Source organism: Sinocyclocheilus grahami, unplaced genomic scaffold, assembly GCF_001515645.1.
Source record: "Sinocyclocheilus grahami isolate Dianchi unplaced genomic scaffold, SAMN03320097.WGS_v1.1 scaffold974.1, whole genome shotgun sequence".
NCBI lineage: Eukaryota > Metazoa > Chordata > Actinopteri > Cypriniformes > Cyprinidae > Sinocyclocheilus > Sinocyclocheilus grahami.
This window is the reverse complement of record NW_015506153.1, coordinates 281102-300608: the sequence shown is the minus strand read 5'-3', so window position 1 is coordinate 300608 and position 19507 is coordinate 281102. Positions and strand designations below refer to the sequence as shown.

Sequence of the window (19507 nt, the reverse complement as noted above, 5' to 3'; positions counted from 1 at the left end):
AGCACATGGAGAGCTCATTAAAACTCTGCTACACTGTTTTCAGTGCAGCAGTTTTCTCCATATTTATAGATGCATATATGAAAAACCCCTCCCTGGCAGTACGATTAATTTTTTTAATCACACTCTTTCTGTTTGCTTGCGGTTCACACAGTACGTGTGACTCATCGCTCGTCTGTCCATATGGATTATTTATAAGATGACGCAGAAGCATCGTGCTGTCCCTGCAGAGAGACTTTAATCGAGAGCTTGATCATCCTCTCATGAATGCTGTTCTTTCTCACGATAGGCAACATGACCTCTGTTTTCCCCCGACAAAATGTCATATTAATAGTAATTTTCTGCGAGATTTGTGAGAATTTCTGCCCTCATTACAGACTGACGTTTACTTACATTTGTACAGCTGGCACAAATAAGATAATGATGCATAATCCTATTTAGTGACGTATTGGACTTGGACTAATGGTTAACATGTTGCACTACAGCAGATTACACAATTAAAAGTGCTGTAAGGTTAGGGTAATGGATTGAGTGCAGTCTAATAGTTGACTGATGGGAGTTATTTGAATGGCTGATAATGATATCTAGATCGAAGAATGGTAATTTGAGAATGAAAATTACGTAATCATGATATCATTTAATGTGTAATACCTCCATATAAACAGGCTGTGTTTACTCATCTTATTAAGAGGCTTGATACATGCAGTGAGAAGCTGCGATCTGACACGTCCAGTTTGAAGCAATCAATTCTGCAATCCTATGAAAATTAAGATATGGATTGTTGTGTTGTCATGGGGATATTCTGCTCAAAGAAGGTGAGGAGAGGTGAATGATCAGCTGCTGATGTTGTGGGTGAAAGTGAGGCCACAGGCTGCTGGCTTGGTCGTGAAGCTAATCACAGACACCAGACACATGCTGTCACAGACTCTCGGAGCTTCACACTCACAGTAGTGCTGTTGCCTTGACAACAAGACTAACAGGTTATAATGAAGGTGTGAGAGTAATGTTTGTTGAGGAATTGCTCCGATATATAGACTCGGATATCAATCTAATGTAGTGTTTTTATTTAATGGCTAGAATATTTAATACAAAAACTATATTGTGGTACAGTATATGCTATTACCATGAGGTGATTTTCTTCATACTGCACATCCCTATTTTCAGCAAGGCCATTCTGAAGGTCCCACTCATTTCTCTTATTGATCTGTGGGACGTCAGTTCATCTCTTTGGGATCCCAGAAGGCCTTTCTGTTCTCCATCTCTAATAGATTGGCTCTTGTGGAGTGACGAATGATTGGCCTTCCACTCACTGATATCAAGCCTTGTTTTATTTATTTATTTATTTTTTTTGCAAGTTTCAAAGCACTCTGATCGTTATATTTCAGCACTTATCTGTTTTTTTGTTTATTCCACCCTTGTAGTTGTAATGTTCCAACATGATGGGTGTGGTGGCTGTATAACTAGAGACCAGAAATGCTACATACTCTGAGAAGCATTCAATAAGACTGCAGTTCATTTAACTGTTAAAACATGTTACCCTTTGCAAGTTTTAGAGCAGCCCTGTTTAGTAAACTTGACAGCAGTTTAATGTTGTAAGAAATTAGTGGGGTTCAAGTGGAATAAACTGGAAGATCAAGATATGACATTTTTGATTACAAATTACGAGCTCAAAAATTTTTTTAGAAATGGATGCACAGATGATCTATATTCTATACTATATATGATGCATTTAGGAAATAGGTTGAGTTTCTATTTAATGCTGACTTTAAGATATTGATAATCAAATAATGAAAAGTATTGATAATCAAATTAAAATATTTTACTCATTATTTGTGTGAAAGGTTTGTGTATTATTATTATTATGACTACTTTATGAGGAAGCAGAAACATGCTGTTTTCGTGCATGGATCTTTAAATGCAAATTAGCTGCTGCTCCCTGCCCCCTTTTCCCTCAGTCTCAAAAGTCTGTAAACAAATTGCTGGGATTTGCTATACAAGAGGTGAATATATATTAAGATATGATGCCTGCAATTATAGCTATTATATGACAGGTTGATCTGCCAGTCTTTGCTGTCTGTCAGGCAGGTGCAGTAAAGTTATCTGACACCTGAAACCTGCGGAGACTGTTCTCCTGAGTAGCACGTGGTACAGAGGTAAATGCTTCCTCACCCCTAGGGCCCCAGAGGTGCAACAGAAGTTTCCACAATCCTCTAGAGAGCTTCACATGGCACTTGGCACAGGACTGTAACATTTCAATATTTTTATTGATAAAGGCAGGAAAACGATTGCATCCTAAGGCCAAGTGTACAGTGTTGTAGTGATGAGAATTATACACTGGCGGTCAAAAGTTTGGGGTCAGTGAGTTTTTTTTTGTTTTGTTTTGTTTTTTAATAAATTCATATTTTTTATTCAGAAAGGATGCATGACACTGATTAAAAACTGACAGTAAAGACATTTGTAATGTTACAAAGGATTTCTATTTCAAATAAATGCTGTTTTTTAGAACTTTCTATTGAACAAACTAGAATCCTAAAACACTTTACTATGGTTTCCAAAAAATATTAAGCAGCACAACTGCTTTAAACATTGACAATAATCAGTGTATTTCTGTAGATTGATTTCTGAACAACAGGGTTTTCTGAAGAATATTACTGCAGAACATAATTTCAACCAAACAACCAAGTATGACATTTTTTAATGCAAGTAGATTGCAAGAATATTATGAAAAAGAAATCATTTTCATTTATGTGCATCACTATATCAATTCATATGAATTAACAGTGATATTTACTAATGTTTTAAATCTCAGTACTAAATTCTCACTTCACCTACAGTATCTGTCTCCGTATCCAGAATACTTTTTTTTTTTTTTCACTTGGCACATGGTTTAGAGCAGCATGCCGCTGTGTCAGCAGCAGTAACTAGAATAAAGTCTGTCCTGTCCATATCCCCCACCTGCCCCATGCACTCTGAAGAACAAACACTTGACCATGAGCCTAGACTGGCCGATTTACACAGAGGCTAATGCACTAGCTCTCTTCACTGAGAGCTGTCAGCTGAACATAATGCAGACAGCAGCTTCATAGGTTTATGCATCTGTGAGTGGAAAGCGAGTTACTGAATTTGTAAAACAATGTATAAGGAAGTTGTTTTGTAACAAAGTGTGTCCTAGTAACAAGCTCAGTATAGCTCAGCCCAAAATAAAAACTGTCATTTTGTCAAGGCCTATTGAATTCATATACATTATGATGAATTAAAATCAAGACCTCCTGTTGGAGAATCTTTGGATCGAGAGCCAGAAGGGAACTCTGTTGATGAAAGTATCGACCTTCACTGTGTGAGTTCACAGATAGGAAGAACAGAAGCCATATACCATCAAGTGTCCATTAATAGTAATACCACCGGGAGGTTTAACAAACTTACCCTGAGGGTCATAGTCTTCTTTAATGAGAATCGTGCCTTTTAGGCCAATAAACAAATTTGCTCAGTGTGCGGTATAGAAAATTGACTGCCATGTGACCACTGATGCAATGAGCCATATACCATCAAGTGTCCATTAATAGTAATACCACCGGGAGGTTTAACAAACATAGTCTTCTTTAATGAGAATCGTGCCTTTTAGGCCAATAAACAAATTTGCTCAGTGTGCGGTATAGAAAATTGACTGCCATGTGACCACTGATGCAATAAAAAAAGGAAGTTCTAGATAGGTAAATAGCCAGATAGTGAATACATATTTTCAGTTTCACATTAGCTATGTTTCCATCACCCTGTTTTTATGGACATTTTGAAGTATCACATCAGAAACGAGTGATGGAAACGGCCAATTTAGAAAAAATATCCCTTAATTCACAAAAAAGTTTTTACGCTCACTTGAGGTGGTTTGTGACGTGTGTGAAAAAGGGTTAATGCGAATAATGGGAGATGGAAATGCATTTTGCGAATATGCAATATATAATTTATTATATATGACAATGATTATATTCAGTGGTTTCTCCTACCTTTCTTAGTGATATTTAGTGCCAGTTATATTTATTATACAGTATATCACAAGTGTTTTGATTCATTAGCTATGTTTCCATCACCCTGTTTTTATGGACATTTTGAAGTATCACATCAGAAACGAGTGATGGAAACGGCCAATTTAGAAAAAATATCCCTTAATTCACAAAAAAGTTTTTACGCTCACTTGAGGTGGTTTGTGACGTGTGTGAAAAAGGGTTAATGCGAATAATGGGAGATGGAAATGCATTTTGCGAATAAATTCCTCCATGCGCATCAAAAAAAGTAATGTGACTTTGCGCTATGGGGACAGCATAACCTGACTAACCAGCGGACCGATCTCGTTGCACAGCATCTGAAATGCTGTTATGGTCATTCTTAAATGCCTGGGCAAAGTCTGCTGCTGTCAAAGTATTTCTGTATAATTGCTTCCCAGATCTGCCTTACATGACTGCGTTCCAAACAGCAGCATCCACCTCCGAAAGCAATGACCGCATTTATTGGGTTTCGTCTGCTTGCTCGAGGTCGCAAGTAATTTATTATATATGACAATGATTATATTCAGTGGTTTCTCCTACCTTTCTTAGTTATATTTAGTGCCAGTTATATTTATTATACAGTATATCACAAGTGCTTTGATTCTTTATTGTTCGGTCACACTTTACATTAGGGCTTCATTAGTTAACATTAGTTAATTCATTAGTTAACATAAACTGCCAATGAAAAATTCTTCTGAACATTCATTAATCTTAGGTATTCCAATATTTAATAAGACGTTGTTAAAATCGAAAGTTGCAACTGTGTTATTTAATGAGCTAACATGAACAAAGACTTGTATTTTCCGGTAGGCTTTGGTGGTACGGATGCATGTTTTGGCAGGTTCCTTTAACCCATCGCTGACCATTTATTAACTGGTAACAAGCCTTAAATCAGACACCTCACCAAACAGACATGACATAGGCTGAAGATGCAGAATTGTCAACAAAGGCAAAATGATCTATGTTTGATCATCCTACATATGCGTTGTTTGATCATGCTTCCCTTGAAACGTGCATGAAATATAAAGTGTTTAAGGCTTGTGAATGTTTGTTTGCAATAATCTGCATCAAACTATGCCATCTTCTTGGATAAAATGATTTCACATGGCGCTTTTTTTAATGTTTTACACCTCATATTGTCTGATCTTCCAGATTGAGAGAATAATTGTTCCCATCATTTGCAAATGTATATTTATCGTACATGATAAACGGATCAATTTAACTTTCGGTAGTTGTTTGTTGTTAATAAAAAATTTAAGTTGATGATTTATTGGTACTGACCACATCTTTATCTGACAGTTCAGAATTTTAAAATCTTCAGAATTGTATTTGAAAATCTTAATTTTGTAATTATCAAATTTTATTTTGATTTAAGTTTATTAAAAATGTTGGATTCATAAACTGTAAATTAAAATATGTATTTTGTGTAGGGCGTCGCTTTTCGCAACAATCACAGCTGTAATCATAATATTTATTATTTGTTTGAATAATTGCTGCCTTAAAATAAACCCACAATCCCTGCTGTCAGGTCACAGTGTCTGCACAGCCTGTGGTTTTTGGTTTCGTGCTGGGCCTGTCTTCTCTGAGCCGTCAGTGGTGTGTGAATAGGCGCACAATGTTTGTTTTATTAAGTCTGCAGGAGGGTGATGAGGCTCTCTGAGAATCCCTGGAATCCCATGTAGAGGATCACACATATACTGCAGAGACAGAGAGACGAGTGATGAAAGGAGAGGAGAATGGGCCGGAGTCAGACAGACGTGCTGTTTTATAACACCAAAAAGACCTTTGCTGCTAATTAGATCTCAAAGGTCCAGTGCCGATGATTCACCCATTTCCTTTTTCATGGATCTTTCGCTTTCATTAAGAGAGAACTACAGACCCGCTGTTTCTGCTGCAAGCTGATACCACAATCCTGATGAGCGCACAATTGATTTTCGATCACATAACGCAGGTTGTTGACTATTTAGTTCAAGTGACCTCACTTCAAATGAAATTAAAGTAATTTTTGATCAGCTCTGTATCTGCATAGTATAGTTTAATTGGAAAAACAGACAATTGTGGATTTTGCATGACTTTTTGAGCTGTTTGTGGGTTGCATTGTTCGATGTTCCGTTGTGTAACTTGTTTTTAGTCTATTTCTCTTTTTCATGCACTTATTGTTCTTTTATGGGAATATTTTGGATGCATTTTCGTGGCAAATGTTGATTAGCACAGAACATAGTGTCAGCTCATCCATCATTTTGCAAGCTCGGGCACTTAAACCAAATACTTGTCGCCATCTTCGGACTAGCAGGTTAACCCTGTGTTTTGGCATGATACAGTAAAAAAAATCATATATAGTCATAAGTAGCTGTAAAGCACTGTCAACATGGAGGAAACTTGAGCCACAGGAATTCAGCCACAACATTATTAACGCATAACCAGAGGTTCAAACACTTTAAAAAGTAGTCCCACCTCAGAAAGGATGATTTATACATTTTTAGTTAAAATAATTAACAGTTTTTACTGAATAATTCTTAGTAAGTGGTTTACTGTATCAGTTTTTAATATATTTATTCATATATATTTATTCATTCATTCCTGGCCCAATAAACGAAGTGCCGAGACGAGTCTGTCATAATCAGCATTATGCCAAATTTATCAACAGCATTTTTTTGAACCTGGAACATTCCTTATAATGCTCAATTATAAGGGCACAATCAGAAATGTGCTACTTTTCAAAATTATGGGCTTGGTATGATTTTATAATGTTTTTCAAATGTATAGTAAAAACAGTAATATTGTGAAATATTGTTACAATTTAAAATAACTTTTTATTATATAAATAGTAAAATATTACATTATAAATATCTTTACTGTCACTTTTGATTAATTAATTTGTTCTTGCTGAATAAAAGTATTCATTTCTTTAAAAATAAAAATCTTACTGACCGAAAACTTTGAATGGTAGTGTAAATTCACATGATCTTTTATTCAAAAAAAAAAAAAAACATAAGCAACTGAATTTTAAATTCATTATACATCAATAAAGATTCTTGATTATATTTGATCAATTTTAAGTTGATCATAATTGTTTTGATTGATCTGTTTATTGTATGTTTCTCATTCATTCTGCATGTTTTTCTCTCCCTCATTGCTCTGCCTGCTGTTTGGTTGTGTGTAAGTATGATTTGAATTGTCACTTCCAGTCTTTCACCTCTATCAATCCTTTCTCAACAAATTCTCTTCCTATGTTTTATAATCCTCACAAATTAACCCAAAAGATCGAAATCACATTTTCAGTATCATTCCGATGTCAGCCTTTGTTGTGTATTTAAATAAAAAAACATTCAAATGAAACATAATCAAATAATCTCTAGGAAAATGAATACAGCAAATGTAAATAACGTTTGATAAAGGAAAGTCTCAGTTCTGGGAATGTTCGTGGTGGGAAGGTGGGGCCGTTGGTGCTGTGTGAGAGGATGTTTTGGTAGGCCGCTGGGAATTACAGTCCTGGCCAGACTCTGTTGTGGCTCAGTGCCGCAGCAGCTTACACAGAGCTCCATTAGACTCAAAGCCATCTAAATGTGATAATGCAATGGCTAAGTTAGGTCGGCTCTTAATAAAACTTGGCAAGAGTGTGTCTACACTTGTGTATTGTGCAATGCTAATGCGTTTGTACATTGCTGAAGACCAGTAACATGATGTAAGCACAGTTCAAATATATGTGTTGTCATATTTTAATGAAAACAATAAATGGCTATTTTATTTTTCCCCCTGTGTAACAATTTAAAACCCAAATATTTACCTGTTGCATATTTGTGATAGTTGTGGAATTGTTTTTTTAATTAAATTTACAGTCTTTCTCTACTGAACTAGGCTATAACTGTTTCCTACAAATATATTATTATGATTTAGTATTATTATTTATTGGTTTTATGGTATTAGTTTATGAATTTATTTTAAAAAAATTTAGAACTGTCAATACAATTAATAATAATAATATTTTTTATCAATATTATAATTAAATTATATAATATTTTATTCTAAATTGTTAGAAAAATATATTAAACGTATACATGTCATTTTATATATACTATACGGTATATGTCCCAAGTTTCTGTTTAAAAGAAAATAGTCAGCACAAAAAAATAAATCAAGTAATGGGCTCTTAATGAATCTTTTTTCTGTTAATCTTTGTTGCATGGCCATCTTTCTCTGAATTTAACCCCAACTAACTAAATTCCTTTAACAGTTCATTGTGTATTTGAACACATAACATTAAAATGCACTCCAGGCTGATCTAATATGTCTTGTAACTGTAGATTCTGTCAGTTTCTATCATGGTAGAAGTCATTGATTAAGGTCAGATCACTCAATGTCAATGCCCTTTTCTCTCTTGTTTTAGGAGAAGGAAGGCTGGCATCCTGCCCAGCTTGGAAGACCTGCTGTTTTACAGTATTGCCGAAGGCCAGGAGAGGATCCCAGCTCACAAATTCATTACCGTGAGTGACCGCACTCCCCTTACATATGTTTATATTTGCAGGAACAGATATTATTGGCTGTTGCATGTTTTGTGTAATAGTAGGTAATTCTGTTCTTTGCGATAGTATGACCGAAGGGTCAGCATGTGCAATTACTGCTGTGTTGTTGCTGTTATCGGCACCTCTAAATGGGGCACAGAGCCATGTTTTATTACACTAAGACTATCTTATCAAGCCTCACCGACAAAGGAAGTAAAATCCCCTGATAAGAGTGTTGTGATTGATGATAGTAATGAGTAAGGCCATCGAGAGTTAGCTGTTAACTCTTATTTGTGCTCATGGAAATCTCTTGTTTATGTATGCATTCAGGCACTGAAGGCCACTGGACTTCGAACAGGAGATCCACGGCTGAAAGAGTGTATGGACATGTTGAAAGTCACCCTCAAATCCACGTCAGATGGCGTAATGCTGGACCGGCACCTGTTCAAAAAGTAAGCTGACACTGTTTTTAATGTGCTGTAGCATATTCATTGTTTCTTCAGTCATGAAAAAATGGAAAATATGAAGAAGGTGTTGTTTTCCAGGCCTAGAATGATTAGTAAAATTTAAAAAAATGGCATGGAGCAACAAGATGTGTGTACGCTACAGTTAAAAAATTTGGGGTAAAACGTATTTGAAAGAAGTCTCTTATGCTTACCAAGGTTGCATTTGTTTGATCATACAGTAAAAAGAATTGTATAAAAATTATTGCAATTTAAAACAACTGCAATCTGTAATTTATTTCTGTGATGCAAAGCTGAATTTTCAGCAGCCATTAATCTAGTCTTCAGTGTCACATGATCCTTCAGAAGTCATTTTAATATGCTGATTGGTGCTCAAGAAACATTTCTTATTATTAAATGTTGAAAACAGTTGTGCTGCTTAATATATTAGTGGAAACCATGATACATTTTTCAAGATTCTTTGCTGAATAGAAAAGTACAGCATTTATATAAAATTATAGAATTTTTTACTGTCTTTACTGTCTAATTAATGCATCCTTCTGAATAAAATCTAAAATAATGAAAATCTTACTGACCACGAACTCTGAAACGGAACTGATTCTAGCTGGTGACGTTTGGAAAAAATAGAAATAAAAGCAAAACATTTTGGTAAACCAGTTTTTTTTCTTGTAAACCTGGTTGATCATCAGATAGATTAAGAAGGTTTAGAAGTCAAAGAAGTCAAATTAATTCAAGCTCGTTGCATTGAAATACAACATTATGTGCAGTGTTTACAGTTGTATACTGCACATCTGTAAATGTGGATGGTCATCTAGATATTCCATGCATCCATAAAATATACATATCATAAAGTATGTATGCTACAAACTGTGTACTGCAGAGCTGCAACTATTATTCCTATGCCCATAATTAGCCTATAGGCAATAATCATGGTAAATTAAGGTGAGAAATTCTTAGTCTGCCAGCTAAAATAATTCCCTGCAGTTGAGAAGAGAGAAGAAATGTGCACTTTCTCATAAACATTTAGATACTACACTTATATGATTGTTTATATTATACGTTGTATAGAAGTTGATTGGTGGACTGCACCCTGAATCTTATTTATGAGCAAACCTTGACAGTCTGCTCCCTCTAGCTGTGTGTCACTCCTTAGACGTCATCCATAATACCTGCCTCTGGCGTAAACCAGCCTGATAGATGTCTGTTTTTCAGGTCGATCCGGCTGGCACTGACAGCTTCATTACAGACTGAAGAGATGAGTGCAGTAGTGTCAGCTTGTAGAGGCTTGGTAGATTATGGCAGTGAATGACCTTGCATGACAGGGCCATAATGAGATGTTTGGAACTGAATATTAGTGTTCTACTTAGTTGCATTTCTCCCTCATTTAACCATTTTAAACACAGAATTAAACAGCACTTTCGACACATATGATGAAAATGTTCACTCACGAGATTAAGACTAATGTATGGAAGCTTGTTTCCAACTTTCTGCCATGGGATACAAATGTAAATAAGGACTTTTTTAAAGTCTGAATTGTGAGATATATACTCGCAATTGCAAGAAGAAAACTCAGAATTGTGTGAAAGTCAAAATGACCTTTTTAATTTTTTATTTTGTGGCCCCAAAAAAAAAATTTGCAAGATGAAAACTCAGAAATCAGAAAGAATTGTGAGATGTAAACTCAATTTCCAGTAATTGTTTAATTTGGTGCGTGGTGTTCAATCAAAAATAGATGATTTCACATTTTGAAATCTAAAATATATACTGTATATATAATAAAATAATGAATTGAGAAAAATATATTCAAAATATGTGCTCTTTTACTTTTGCTTTGGATATGGAAAAAGGTCAAGTCAGGATGATTGCATTGTGTGATATAGTGCCTACTGCAGTAGTGCACATTTTTTACAAAAGTCATTCAGGTATTCTATGAATACATTTTTTTTGTATGCAGCACATATACATAGTATACACAACTGCAGAAATAATAGTATGCTATTCCAAACATATGGCCTCCTCTTTAGCTTCCCTGCCCTTCAGATAGCAAGTAATATATTACCTTTTGAAAATTCATATCCACATAAATCTGTAAACAGCAGCACTGTGCACAGTTATTTTGAGCGTGTCTGTCCATTCAGGGACCTTGGTGAGGCAACTGGACCAATATTTCAGACACAATCACTGGAGAGGTCTGTGTTTATGATGCCTGTGGATGCTTTGCTTCCCTCTGCTTTAGTGGAAGTGAATAACCTGGCTTTGTGAAATCAGCCATGGCTTCCTCTCTCACACCATAGATGTTTTGATGTTTTACAAAAAAAATCTTTCATTTTTCTGTGGGAAATGTTCATTTGAACAGATCCAGCCTGTTGCTCTTTTACCTTTTAATCAATGTGGAAATAAACATTTAGGTACTTGAGGAAGGAGTGTAAATGATTGTTTCAAGAGAATAAAATGTCTGTTTTTCTGTATTTATGTGTGTTGAATTGATTCTTGAGGGCTGCAATAAACACAAAGTTGAAGTTATGTCTCATTTAAGTAACTTTTACCTCTGATATTTGTCGTATAATTACTCAGGAGAAATTAATACACAAATAGACACAATTACCTACTTTCTACCAAAAACGATGAGCAACCCACTGGTAGGTTTTAGTTCTTCAGCTCTGTCCTCTTTGTTTCTCCAGGTGTGTCCAGAGCAACATTGTTCTCCTAACACAGGCCTTCCGGAAGAAATTTGTCATCCCTGATTTCCAGCCTTTTGCTTCCCACATCGATACACTTTATGAAAAGGCCAGAAAGCTCTCCGGGGGGCTGGTAAGATGAGAGAAACACAAATAATAACTCTTAGTGATTCTTTTTAACTTGACACAGCCTTTGTTTCTGATCACTTTTTTCTTTTGCTCACAGGTTGCTGACTACATTCCCCAACTTGCCAAATTCAGCCCAGATCTGTGGGCTGTTTCCCTTTGCACAGTAGATGGACAAAGGTATGAATCATACACCTTCATCTACTGACAACTACTTATTTTAGCTTGAGGTTTAGCTTCATCTATTGAGAGGAACTTCTTTTAACCGTCTATGACTAGTTTCACTGCATTTGTTGCTTAAAAAGCTTTAGCTTGGTGTCAGTGTGTTACATTTTTCATATTTCAACAACCTTTGATTATCACTTTGGGTACTTATTAACCAGACCACTTGATTTGAATGTACATTACTATGTACATTATGACAAGTACCGGAAATGCTTAATATGTTTTGGTTATAAAACCATCAGATAAAGTGGCAGCTAATCTTATCATTCAGAAAACGCTCCACGTATCTCCTGGACTCGACGCCCAGCGCAGATAAAATGTGCAAATGTTAATTCTCTCATTTGAGAATTATTGATAACAGGACTATAAACTCACATTCATTAATATTCCCTAAACACTTAGACCCATGTGTCATGGTACATGCTTTGATCTCCGATAATTAGGACATACTAAAATATAATCTGCATATTTTTACCCCATGCTATATAGGATATGTTGTAAAGATACATGGGTGCCTACATACTTCTGTGTTGATTACTATGTTCATTCACCAGTTACACAGTAACTAGCTCTTTTGGTCAACAACACTGTGCCAGAGCCTTGACCTATTGACAAATATTGATGGAATAAAATCTGTCATTTTACTTTGTTCTATTCATGCCTTTACACAAAATGCCTGATTAACTTAATTAACTCTGAGAGTTACATTTTAGCAAATATGCAACAGTAGTTTAAAGTTATTAAATAATCCTTTTATCTGTTTACTTATTTCATTTATCTATTTATTTACTACATTTGAAAAGTAGAAAACTGCATACAACAGCTCATACATTGAATTGTATTGTTAAAGCAAAATCATAATTTAAATCTCACAACAACTAAAAAAGCACTGCCCATTGACCCAACTGCTAACTATTATTTATTGCAAATAAGTAATTATTTATTTATAATATTTAGAGATAAACATTAAAAAAAAAAACTTAGAAATATATTGTTTTTGTTCTTTTTTATATAAATTAGACATTTTTGAATGTTGCAGAAAAAAAATATGTACAAATGTATGTAATTCACACAACAGTAGCTTTAATTGTACATAATTATTGAATTATTTTTCCTAATGAGACTTTATATAGAGTGTGAAAAGAGCTGTTTAGAAAGGTCAGAGCAATTGGAGAAAGCAAGAAAATATATAATAAATTTCAATGCCTTGGAGTCTATGTCAATCAGGCCCATGTCTTTTTTTTCTCCAGTATTTTTAAACATCTTCATATCATGTTAGAGTCACAGTGTGGCTGTTAGGTTCAGTTTAAAATCATTCTTATGTTTGTTTGCTTATATGGACCATAGGATGATGTCTCTGGTTCTCTGTTTACTCTTTGCACAGACACACAGTGGGTGACACTAAAGTGCCATTTTGCCTGCAGTCGTGCGTGAAGCCACTCAAGTACGCTATTGCAGTGCATGACCACGGCACTGAATATGTGCACCAATTCATTGGGAAAGAGCCCAGTGGCTTACGCTTCAACAAGCTCTTCCTGAATGAGGACGGTAAGGATTATAACCATCAGCTTCAGCATGACTGCTCTCTTCTACAATCAGAAAACGGTTTCAGCATTTGCCTTAAATTTGATCATAATGTGTCCTTTTAATTATGCAACCTAAAAATCAAAACAAAGAACACAAGAAGTTATATTTTCCCACAGATAAACCCCATAATCCAATGGTGAATGCTGGTGCAATCGTGTGTACCTCTCTTATCAAGGTAAGCATCTTCCACTTGTTTTTATTTCATTTTCTATTTAGAATTTCAAGTTGTTTTTGACTACTCCTCCTAACTGTACTCACATTTTTCTATTTGAATTAGCCAGAACATACTATGATATTGAAGATTGTTGATAAAGGTGTTTGAGACACTTGCAGTAATCACATTTTAAGAAGTTTTGGCTGTAGTTGTATTTTGATCAAGTGATTGTGATCAGTGCTGTCTAGACTAAGACCAATTGACCCTCAGTGTATTTTCTAGGTGCTTCTTGTCTTTTCTCTGTTTTATTACTGCACACAGTACACCTACTCAAGGCCTCCACTCTCATTGCAAACAAAAATGTGTGGAGTTCATCCCGCTGTCAGGACCATTATTGTTAGAAGTCTGTTTGCAATGAATTTTAAGTAAAATTCATTCAGACTTTCTGTTCTCCACATTTTTTCCACCCTCTCTTGTGACTTGGGCTGGGTGATAAAACAAAATCAATAAATGGTTTATACAGAAATTGCACAAAAACTATTTTAAAAATTACATTTCAGTGCCTCTCTGAGTGTTAATTAGGCCCACAGTTATTTATTTATTTATTGTTTGTATTTTTCTGGTAAATATGTAACAAAATATATTATATTTTTATGAATATTCTTTTTATTTGATTTTAATTTGATCTATCTATCTATCTATCTATATATATATATATATATTATATATTTTAATATATAAAAGTCTCACATAGACAGTTTGAACTGATTTGTGGAAATGAATCAAACTTACCATGTCCAATATCATTTTTAGTACTTAAGATGCTATTAAAATTTTTTAGGAAACTGCGTTAAAATCAATATGATATTTAAGATACTCACAGTGTTGCTTGATTTTACATCACAGGAAAAATCATTGCAAATATGTTGTGAATATTGGTTATATCTCCCAGCCCTACTTGTGCCTTATTAAAAAAAATTCTCCATAGACCATAAAATGCATCATATTATATATTTAGAGTATTTGCTATGAGTATTTATGAAGACTGGCTGGTATTTCTTGGAGTTGTTTGCACCTTTTGGTTGTGTTTGTGTGTAACAGCAAATGCACCTCGTCTTTTATCTGTTTTGATCCATGTGCAAACACACAAGACAAGAAAAACACTCCAGCTGGGTTAATGGTGGTTTTGTAATGTAGATGTTGTAGATTCAAAGGTTCTTATTGCCTTATGTAAAGTTGACACTGTACTATATGCTCACAGTTAAGCCCTTGCATACAGTTATGCATGTGTGCATTTTATGCAGAGTGATCATTTCTAAACAAAACACACTTACAAACGCACATACACATTTCTAGGAAATAGAAAGTATTGTCATCCTCTGCTTTGGCAAGCTCACATAAGAAAAACAGTTCATAAGTTTATGCATTCATTCGGGCTGGCAATTTAACATGTAATTTTATTGCAATCAATCATATAAAGATGAACTACTTTCGTCTTGACATTGCAACCGTCACTGATGCATATCTAGTGCCTGTTTACATAGAAAAACACTGTGGATGGACAAAACTAACTTGAAGTCTACCTTGAAGAGAATGACAAACTCGACTGCAAAAGCGAGCGCATATTGATGTCTTAAGGCAATTTTTCTAAAGGCTAATCAATACTTTGATCTGTAAAATCTTTTAGTTGTCTTCTTTTGGAGGCTTTTCTCAGCAAATTTGCAATTTATCAATTTGTTGCAAACCATGTAATTCATTTGATTAAAAAGTCAATTGACAGCCCTAGAATTAATTTTAACCCAGCACCAATCCACACATTAAAAGGATGCTTCGTCACTCTGTGTGATCAATGTTCGGCATCCTGTGAACAATGCAGCTGTGAAGTTCAACCTCACATCTCCCATCACACCTAAAATCAACCATTGTGATTGCTCTTCTCATATTGTTCTCCTGTGAATGATATTCGTGTGACGCAAAATGTCTTTCACACCCTCCCCGATGTGTTCTGATAGGTCAGTGCTGAATGTGAGTCGTGCCTGTCGGTTTCCTTTGCACCTAATAAAAGCATGAGTGCATTTCCTCCCTATCCTTCCGAGTCCTTGAGCACCGCCATGAGCGTGTACTAAAAGCGTGTGATATGCTGTTGAAGGCTCTGTGTGCTGTTTTATGTTGTTGCATATTTTGCAGACGTAGGATCTGTGGGATTTTTTGACCACTGCTGCAGGTCAATGACGTTGGTAATTTTTCTTTTCCATTTTTCCTCCCTCCCCATGAACAAGCCTGGATACTAAAATATCAGTAGTGCCATTGTGTTCCTTAATAAGGTGGCGAATGCATATAATATGCATATAATAGAGCATCTGTGCAGGACCAAATGGTCTTTAGTGCTGGAAACTATGGAAGCCTATAGAGACCATGTGTTATTTTAATCTGCATTTTTTCCTAAGATCTCAACACAAAAATATTGATGCATGGCCTTTGTGGGTTTCTGAAGTAAACTGGGTTTGCAATACATTCAGGGGCTTTTTATACACCTTGTAAAAAATAATGTTCAGCAGGGGTGTAAAATGTACAGAGAAATTGTGTATGCGTTCAGTTATGACTTTGACTATGACATTTAATCTATTAATAGAATAAAATAGAAGAAAGAATTCATTTAATTCATATGTTTTCTTAGTGTTCTGTCTTTGTAATGCCTAAAGACTTACTGCTTGTTTTCTGTTATTTATATTTGTATTATTTTACTTTTTGTCTATGGAAGTGCTTTGAAACAATGTATTTTGTAAAAAAGAGCAATACATGTGTATTGTATTGAACCTTTTGTTAAATTGCTAAACTTTTAAAATTAGCAGCACTTGTAAATGGACTCAAATAAAGTTCAACAAAGATCAAAAATAGTTACTTAATTGCTTTAGGTCAAAGATTTCTGAGGATGCGCTCCGACACGGAACAGAACACAGACGTGTAAAGTCAACTTTTAGCTTAAGGTGCGCACCTAAAGGTCAAATACATGCAAAACTGTGTCAAAATGCGGTGCTTGGTGATTATTCACGTAAACCCTCGTCGGTTATGTTATGTTTAATCAGTTGAGAATGACTGGCTAATATTCCTGCTGCCGACTGTGTGCTTAATATTAATCAAACAACAAAAGACAATCACAGAAAATCACTCATCAAAAATAATTTGACTGAATAACTTTTGTAGCTTTAATAAGAAACAAAAGAAGTTTAATTCTTACAGTGAAGACTATGCTGTTTTATTTTATATTCGATTATTCAATATCTGTAATAGGTTGTCAGCAATACTTTAGACTTGCATAAAAAAATTAAAGCACTGTATGTTTCATTTTTTTTACCTTTTTTATTATATTTGTCCTCTGCTTTTTTTTTGTTGTATTATATTGTGACTGTTTAATTATTTTTCAAATAATTGAGGACTTTTCTTTTTTTACTTGTATGAGTTACCCTAGTATACAGCTGTGGTATTTAGAATTGTGAAATGTCGCTGGTATCTAAAATATAGACGTAATAGCAACCTTATTTACAGAAAATATATATTTGATATATATTGCTATCTTTAAATAAATCACTCATATAAAGTTTTGGTCATTTGGCCCACTCATAATCGTGTTAAATAATCGTGATTACAATATTGACCAATATAATCGTGATTATGATTTTTGCAATAATCGAGCAGCCCTAGGTCAAAGTGTCCATGCTGAATTTTCAGCAGCCATTACATTTCCAGTTTTCAGTGTCACATGATCCTTCAGAAATCTTTTTAAAGGGATAGTTCACCCAAAAATTTAAATTTGATGTTTATCTGCTCACCCCCAGGGCATCCAAGATGTAGGTGACTTTGTTTCTTCAGTAGAACACAAACGGAGATTTTGAACTCCAACCGTTGCAGTCTATCTGTCGTATAATGCATGGGAGTGGTAACAAAATCTATGAGTAAAAAAAACATGCACAGACAAATCCAAATTAAACCCTGCGGCTCGTGATGACACATTGATGTCCAAAGACATGAAACGATCGGTTTGGGCCAGAAACCGAACAGTATTTATATAATTTTTTACCTCTAGTACACCACTATGTCCAACTGCCTTTGGGCGCACGCACGGCATCCGGTGCGTGAGGCGTGTACGCGCTCTGGCGTAGTCACTCACGTCACTCATTGTTTATACAGTGCACAGGCATTGTAGGTATGACGGCTAATCAAAATGGTACTTACTTGCGCTTATCCGGATTGTTCAAACTGACTTAAAACTAAAAGACTACTTTCTCTCGCGCTAACTTATTCGGGAGTGGTGACTTACCACGTATTCCCAACTTCTGAGCCTGCTCGCCTGAAGTTATGGTTGATTGCTCTTCGGCTGGATATCAACACACCCATTAACGTAAACTACACCAGAGCGTGTACACACCTCACGCACCGGATGCCGTGCGCGCACCCAAAGGCAGTTGGACACAGTGGTGTATTAGAGGTAAAAAATGATATAAATACTGTTCGGTTTCTTGCACAAACCTATCGTTTCGTGTCTTAGGACATCAATGTGTCGTCACGAGCCGCAGGGTTTAGTTTGGATTTGTCTGTGCATGTTTTTTTTTACTCTCATAGATTTTGTTACCATTGCCATGCATTATACGACTGATAGACTGCAACGGCTGGAGTTAAAAATCATCATATGTGTTCTACTGGAGAAACAAAGTCACCTACATCTTGGATGCCCTGGGGGTAAGTAGATAAACATAATTTTAAATTTTTGGGTGAACTATCCCTTTAATATGCTGATTCAGTGCTTAAGAAACATTTATTATTATTATCAATGTAGAAAAGAGTTTTGTTTGTTGAAAAGTGCTGCCTAATATTTCTGTGGAAACCGTAAATAAAAATAAAATCCTGCATTTAATTGAAATAATTATTTAGTGACAGCGTGAAAGTCTTTACTGTAGGTTTTGATCAGTTTAATCTATCCTTTCTGAATGAAAGCATTACTTTCTTTCAAAAACAACTAAAAATCACACCCAAACTTTTGAATGATGGTGATTATACATGCAACAAATGTATTGTCAAGGTTTAATGCATTTAGTTCCTTTTTCCTCTTTGGAAATGTAATTGGGTAAGAATACAGTTTTCCAAAAATAATACATAAATATAGCAATTAAGTGCAATTATTTGAGTACTTTACACCCCTGATGTTCAGCAGTCTATCAGACAGTCAAACACATTAGTCACTGTTGATTTATTGCAATAATGCAATCAAGCTCAATGGCTCTTAGCTCTTTGGATTTATTTTAATGGGTGCCTCAAGCCACACTCAGTCTGGCAGAATGTTGTAAGTTAATGGACACTGATCCACACTCACTCAGAAACGCATCAACACACAATGCACAGATCCTCCTCACACATCATCTTAAGACGTTACCAACCCTGCTGATTCACATCCACTCTGTTTTTTCACCCCCTTCTCTGTTTGGCCTACAGGTCTTCATGTACACATTTAACTCCAGTCTTTGCTCTGTAGCGGTTCATCATCATTTCCTTTGTAGAGCATAACAGTACTGTAGTACACATAGGAAATTATTTTGATCTTCTCATTGATTTCTAACAGATTACTAACTGATGATTTTAGCATTGTACTGGTAATATTAAAGGAATTAAATTATCAATTTCCTTACTGCTAATCCGTATGAGTTAGTTACTGTAATGATCCCCCCCCCCCCCATGCTGC

General features: G+C 35.2%; 1 protein-coding gene across 1 annotated transcript in view; it reads left to right on the top strand.

Annotated features, from left to right (window-relative positions):
* LOC107565021 (glutaminase kidney isoform, mitochondrial-like) overlaps nt 1-19507 on the top strand; it is a 34462-nt gene that overhangs the window by 4193 nt on the left and 10762 nt on the right. Inside the window, exons 2-7 of the mRNA XM_016250204.1 lie at nt 8425-8521; nt 8870-8991; nt 11685-11814; nt 11908-11987; nt 13417-13580; nt 13736-13794. Coding sequence (XP_016105690.1) covers nt 8425-8521; nt 8870-8991; nt 11685-11814; nt 11908-11987; nt 13417-13580; nt 13736-13794 — 652 coding nt within the window. The remainder of the gene's footprint in view (nt 1-8424; nt 8522-8869; nt 8992-11684; nt 11815-11907; nt 11988-13416; nt 13581-13735; nt 13795-19507) is intronic.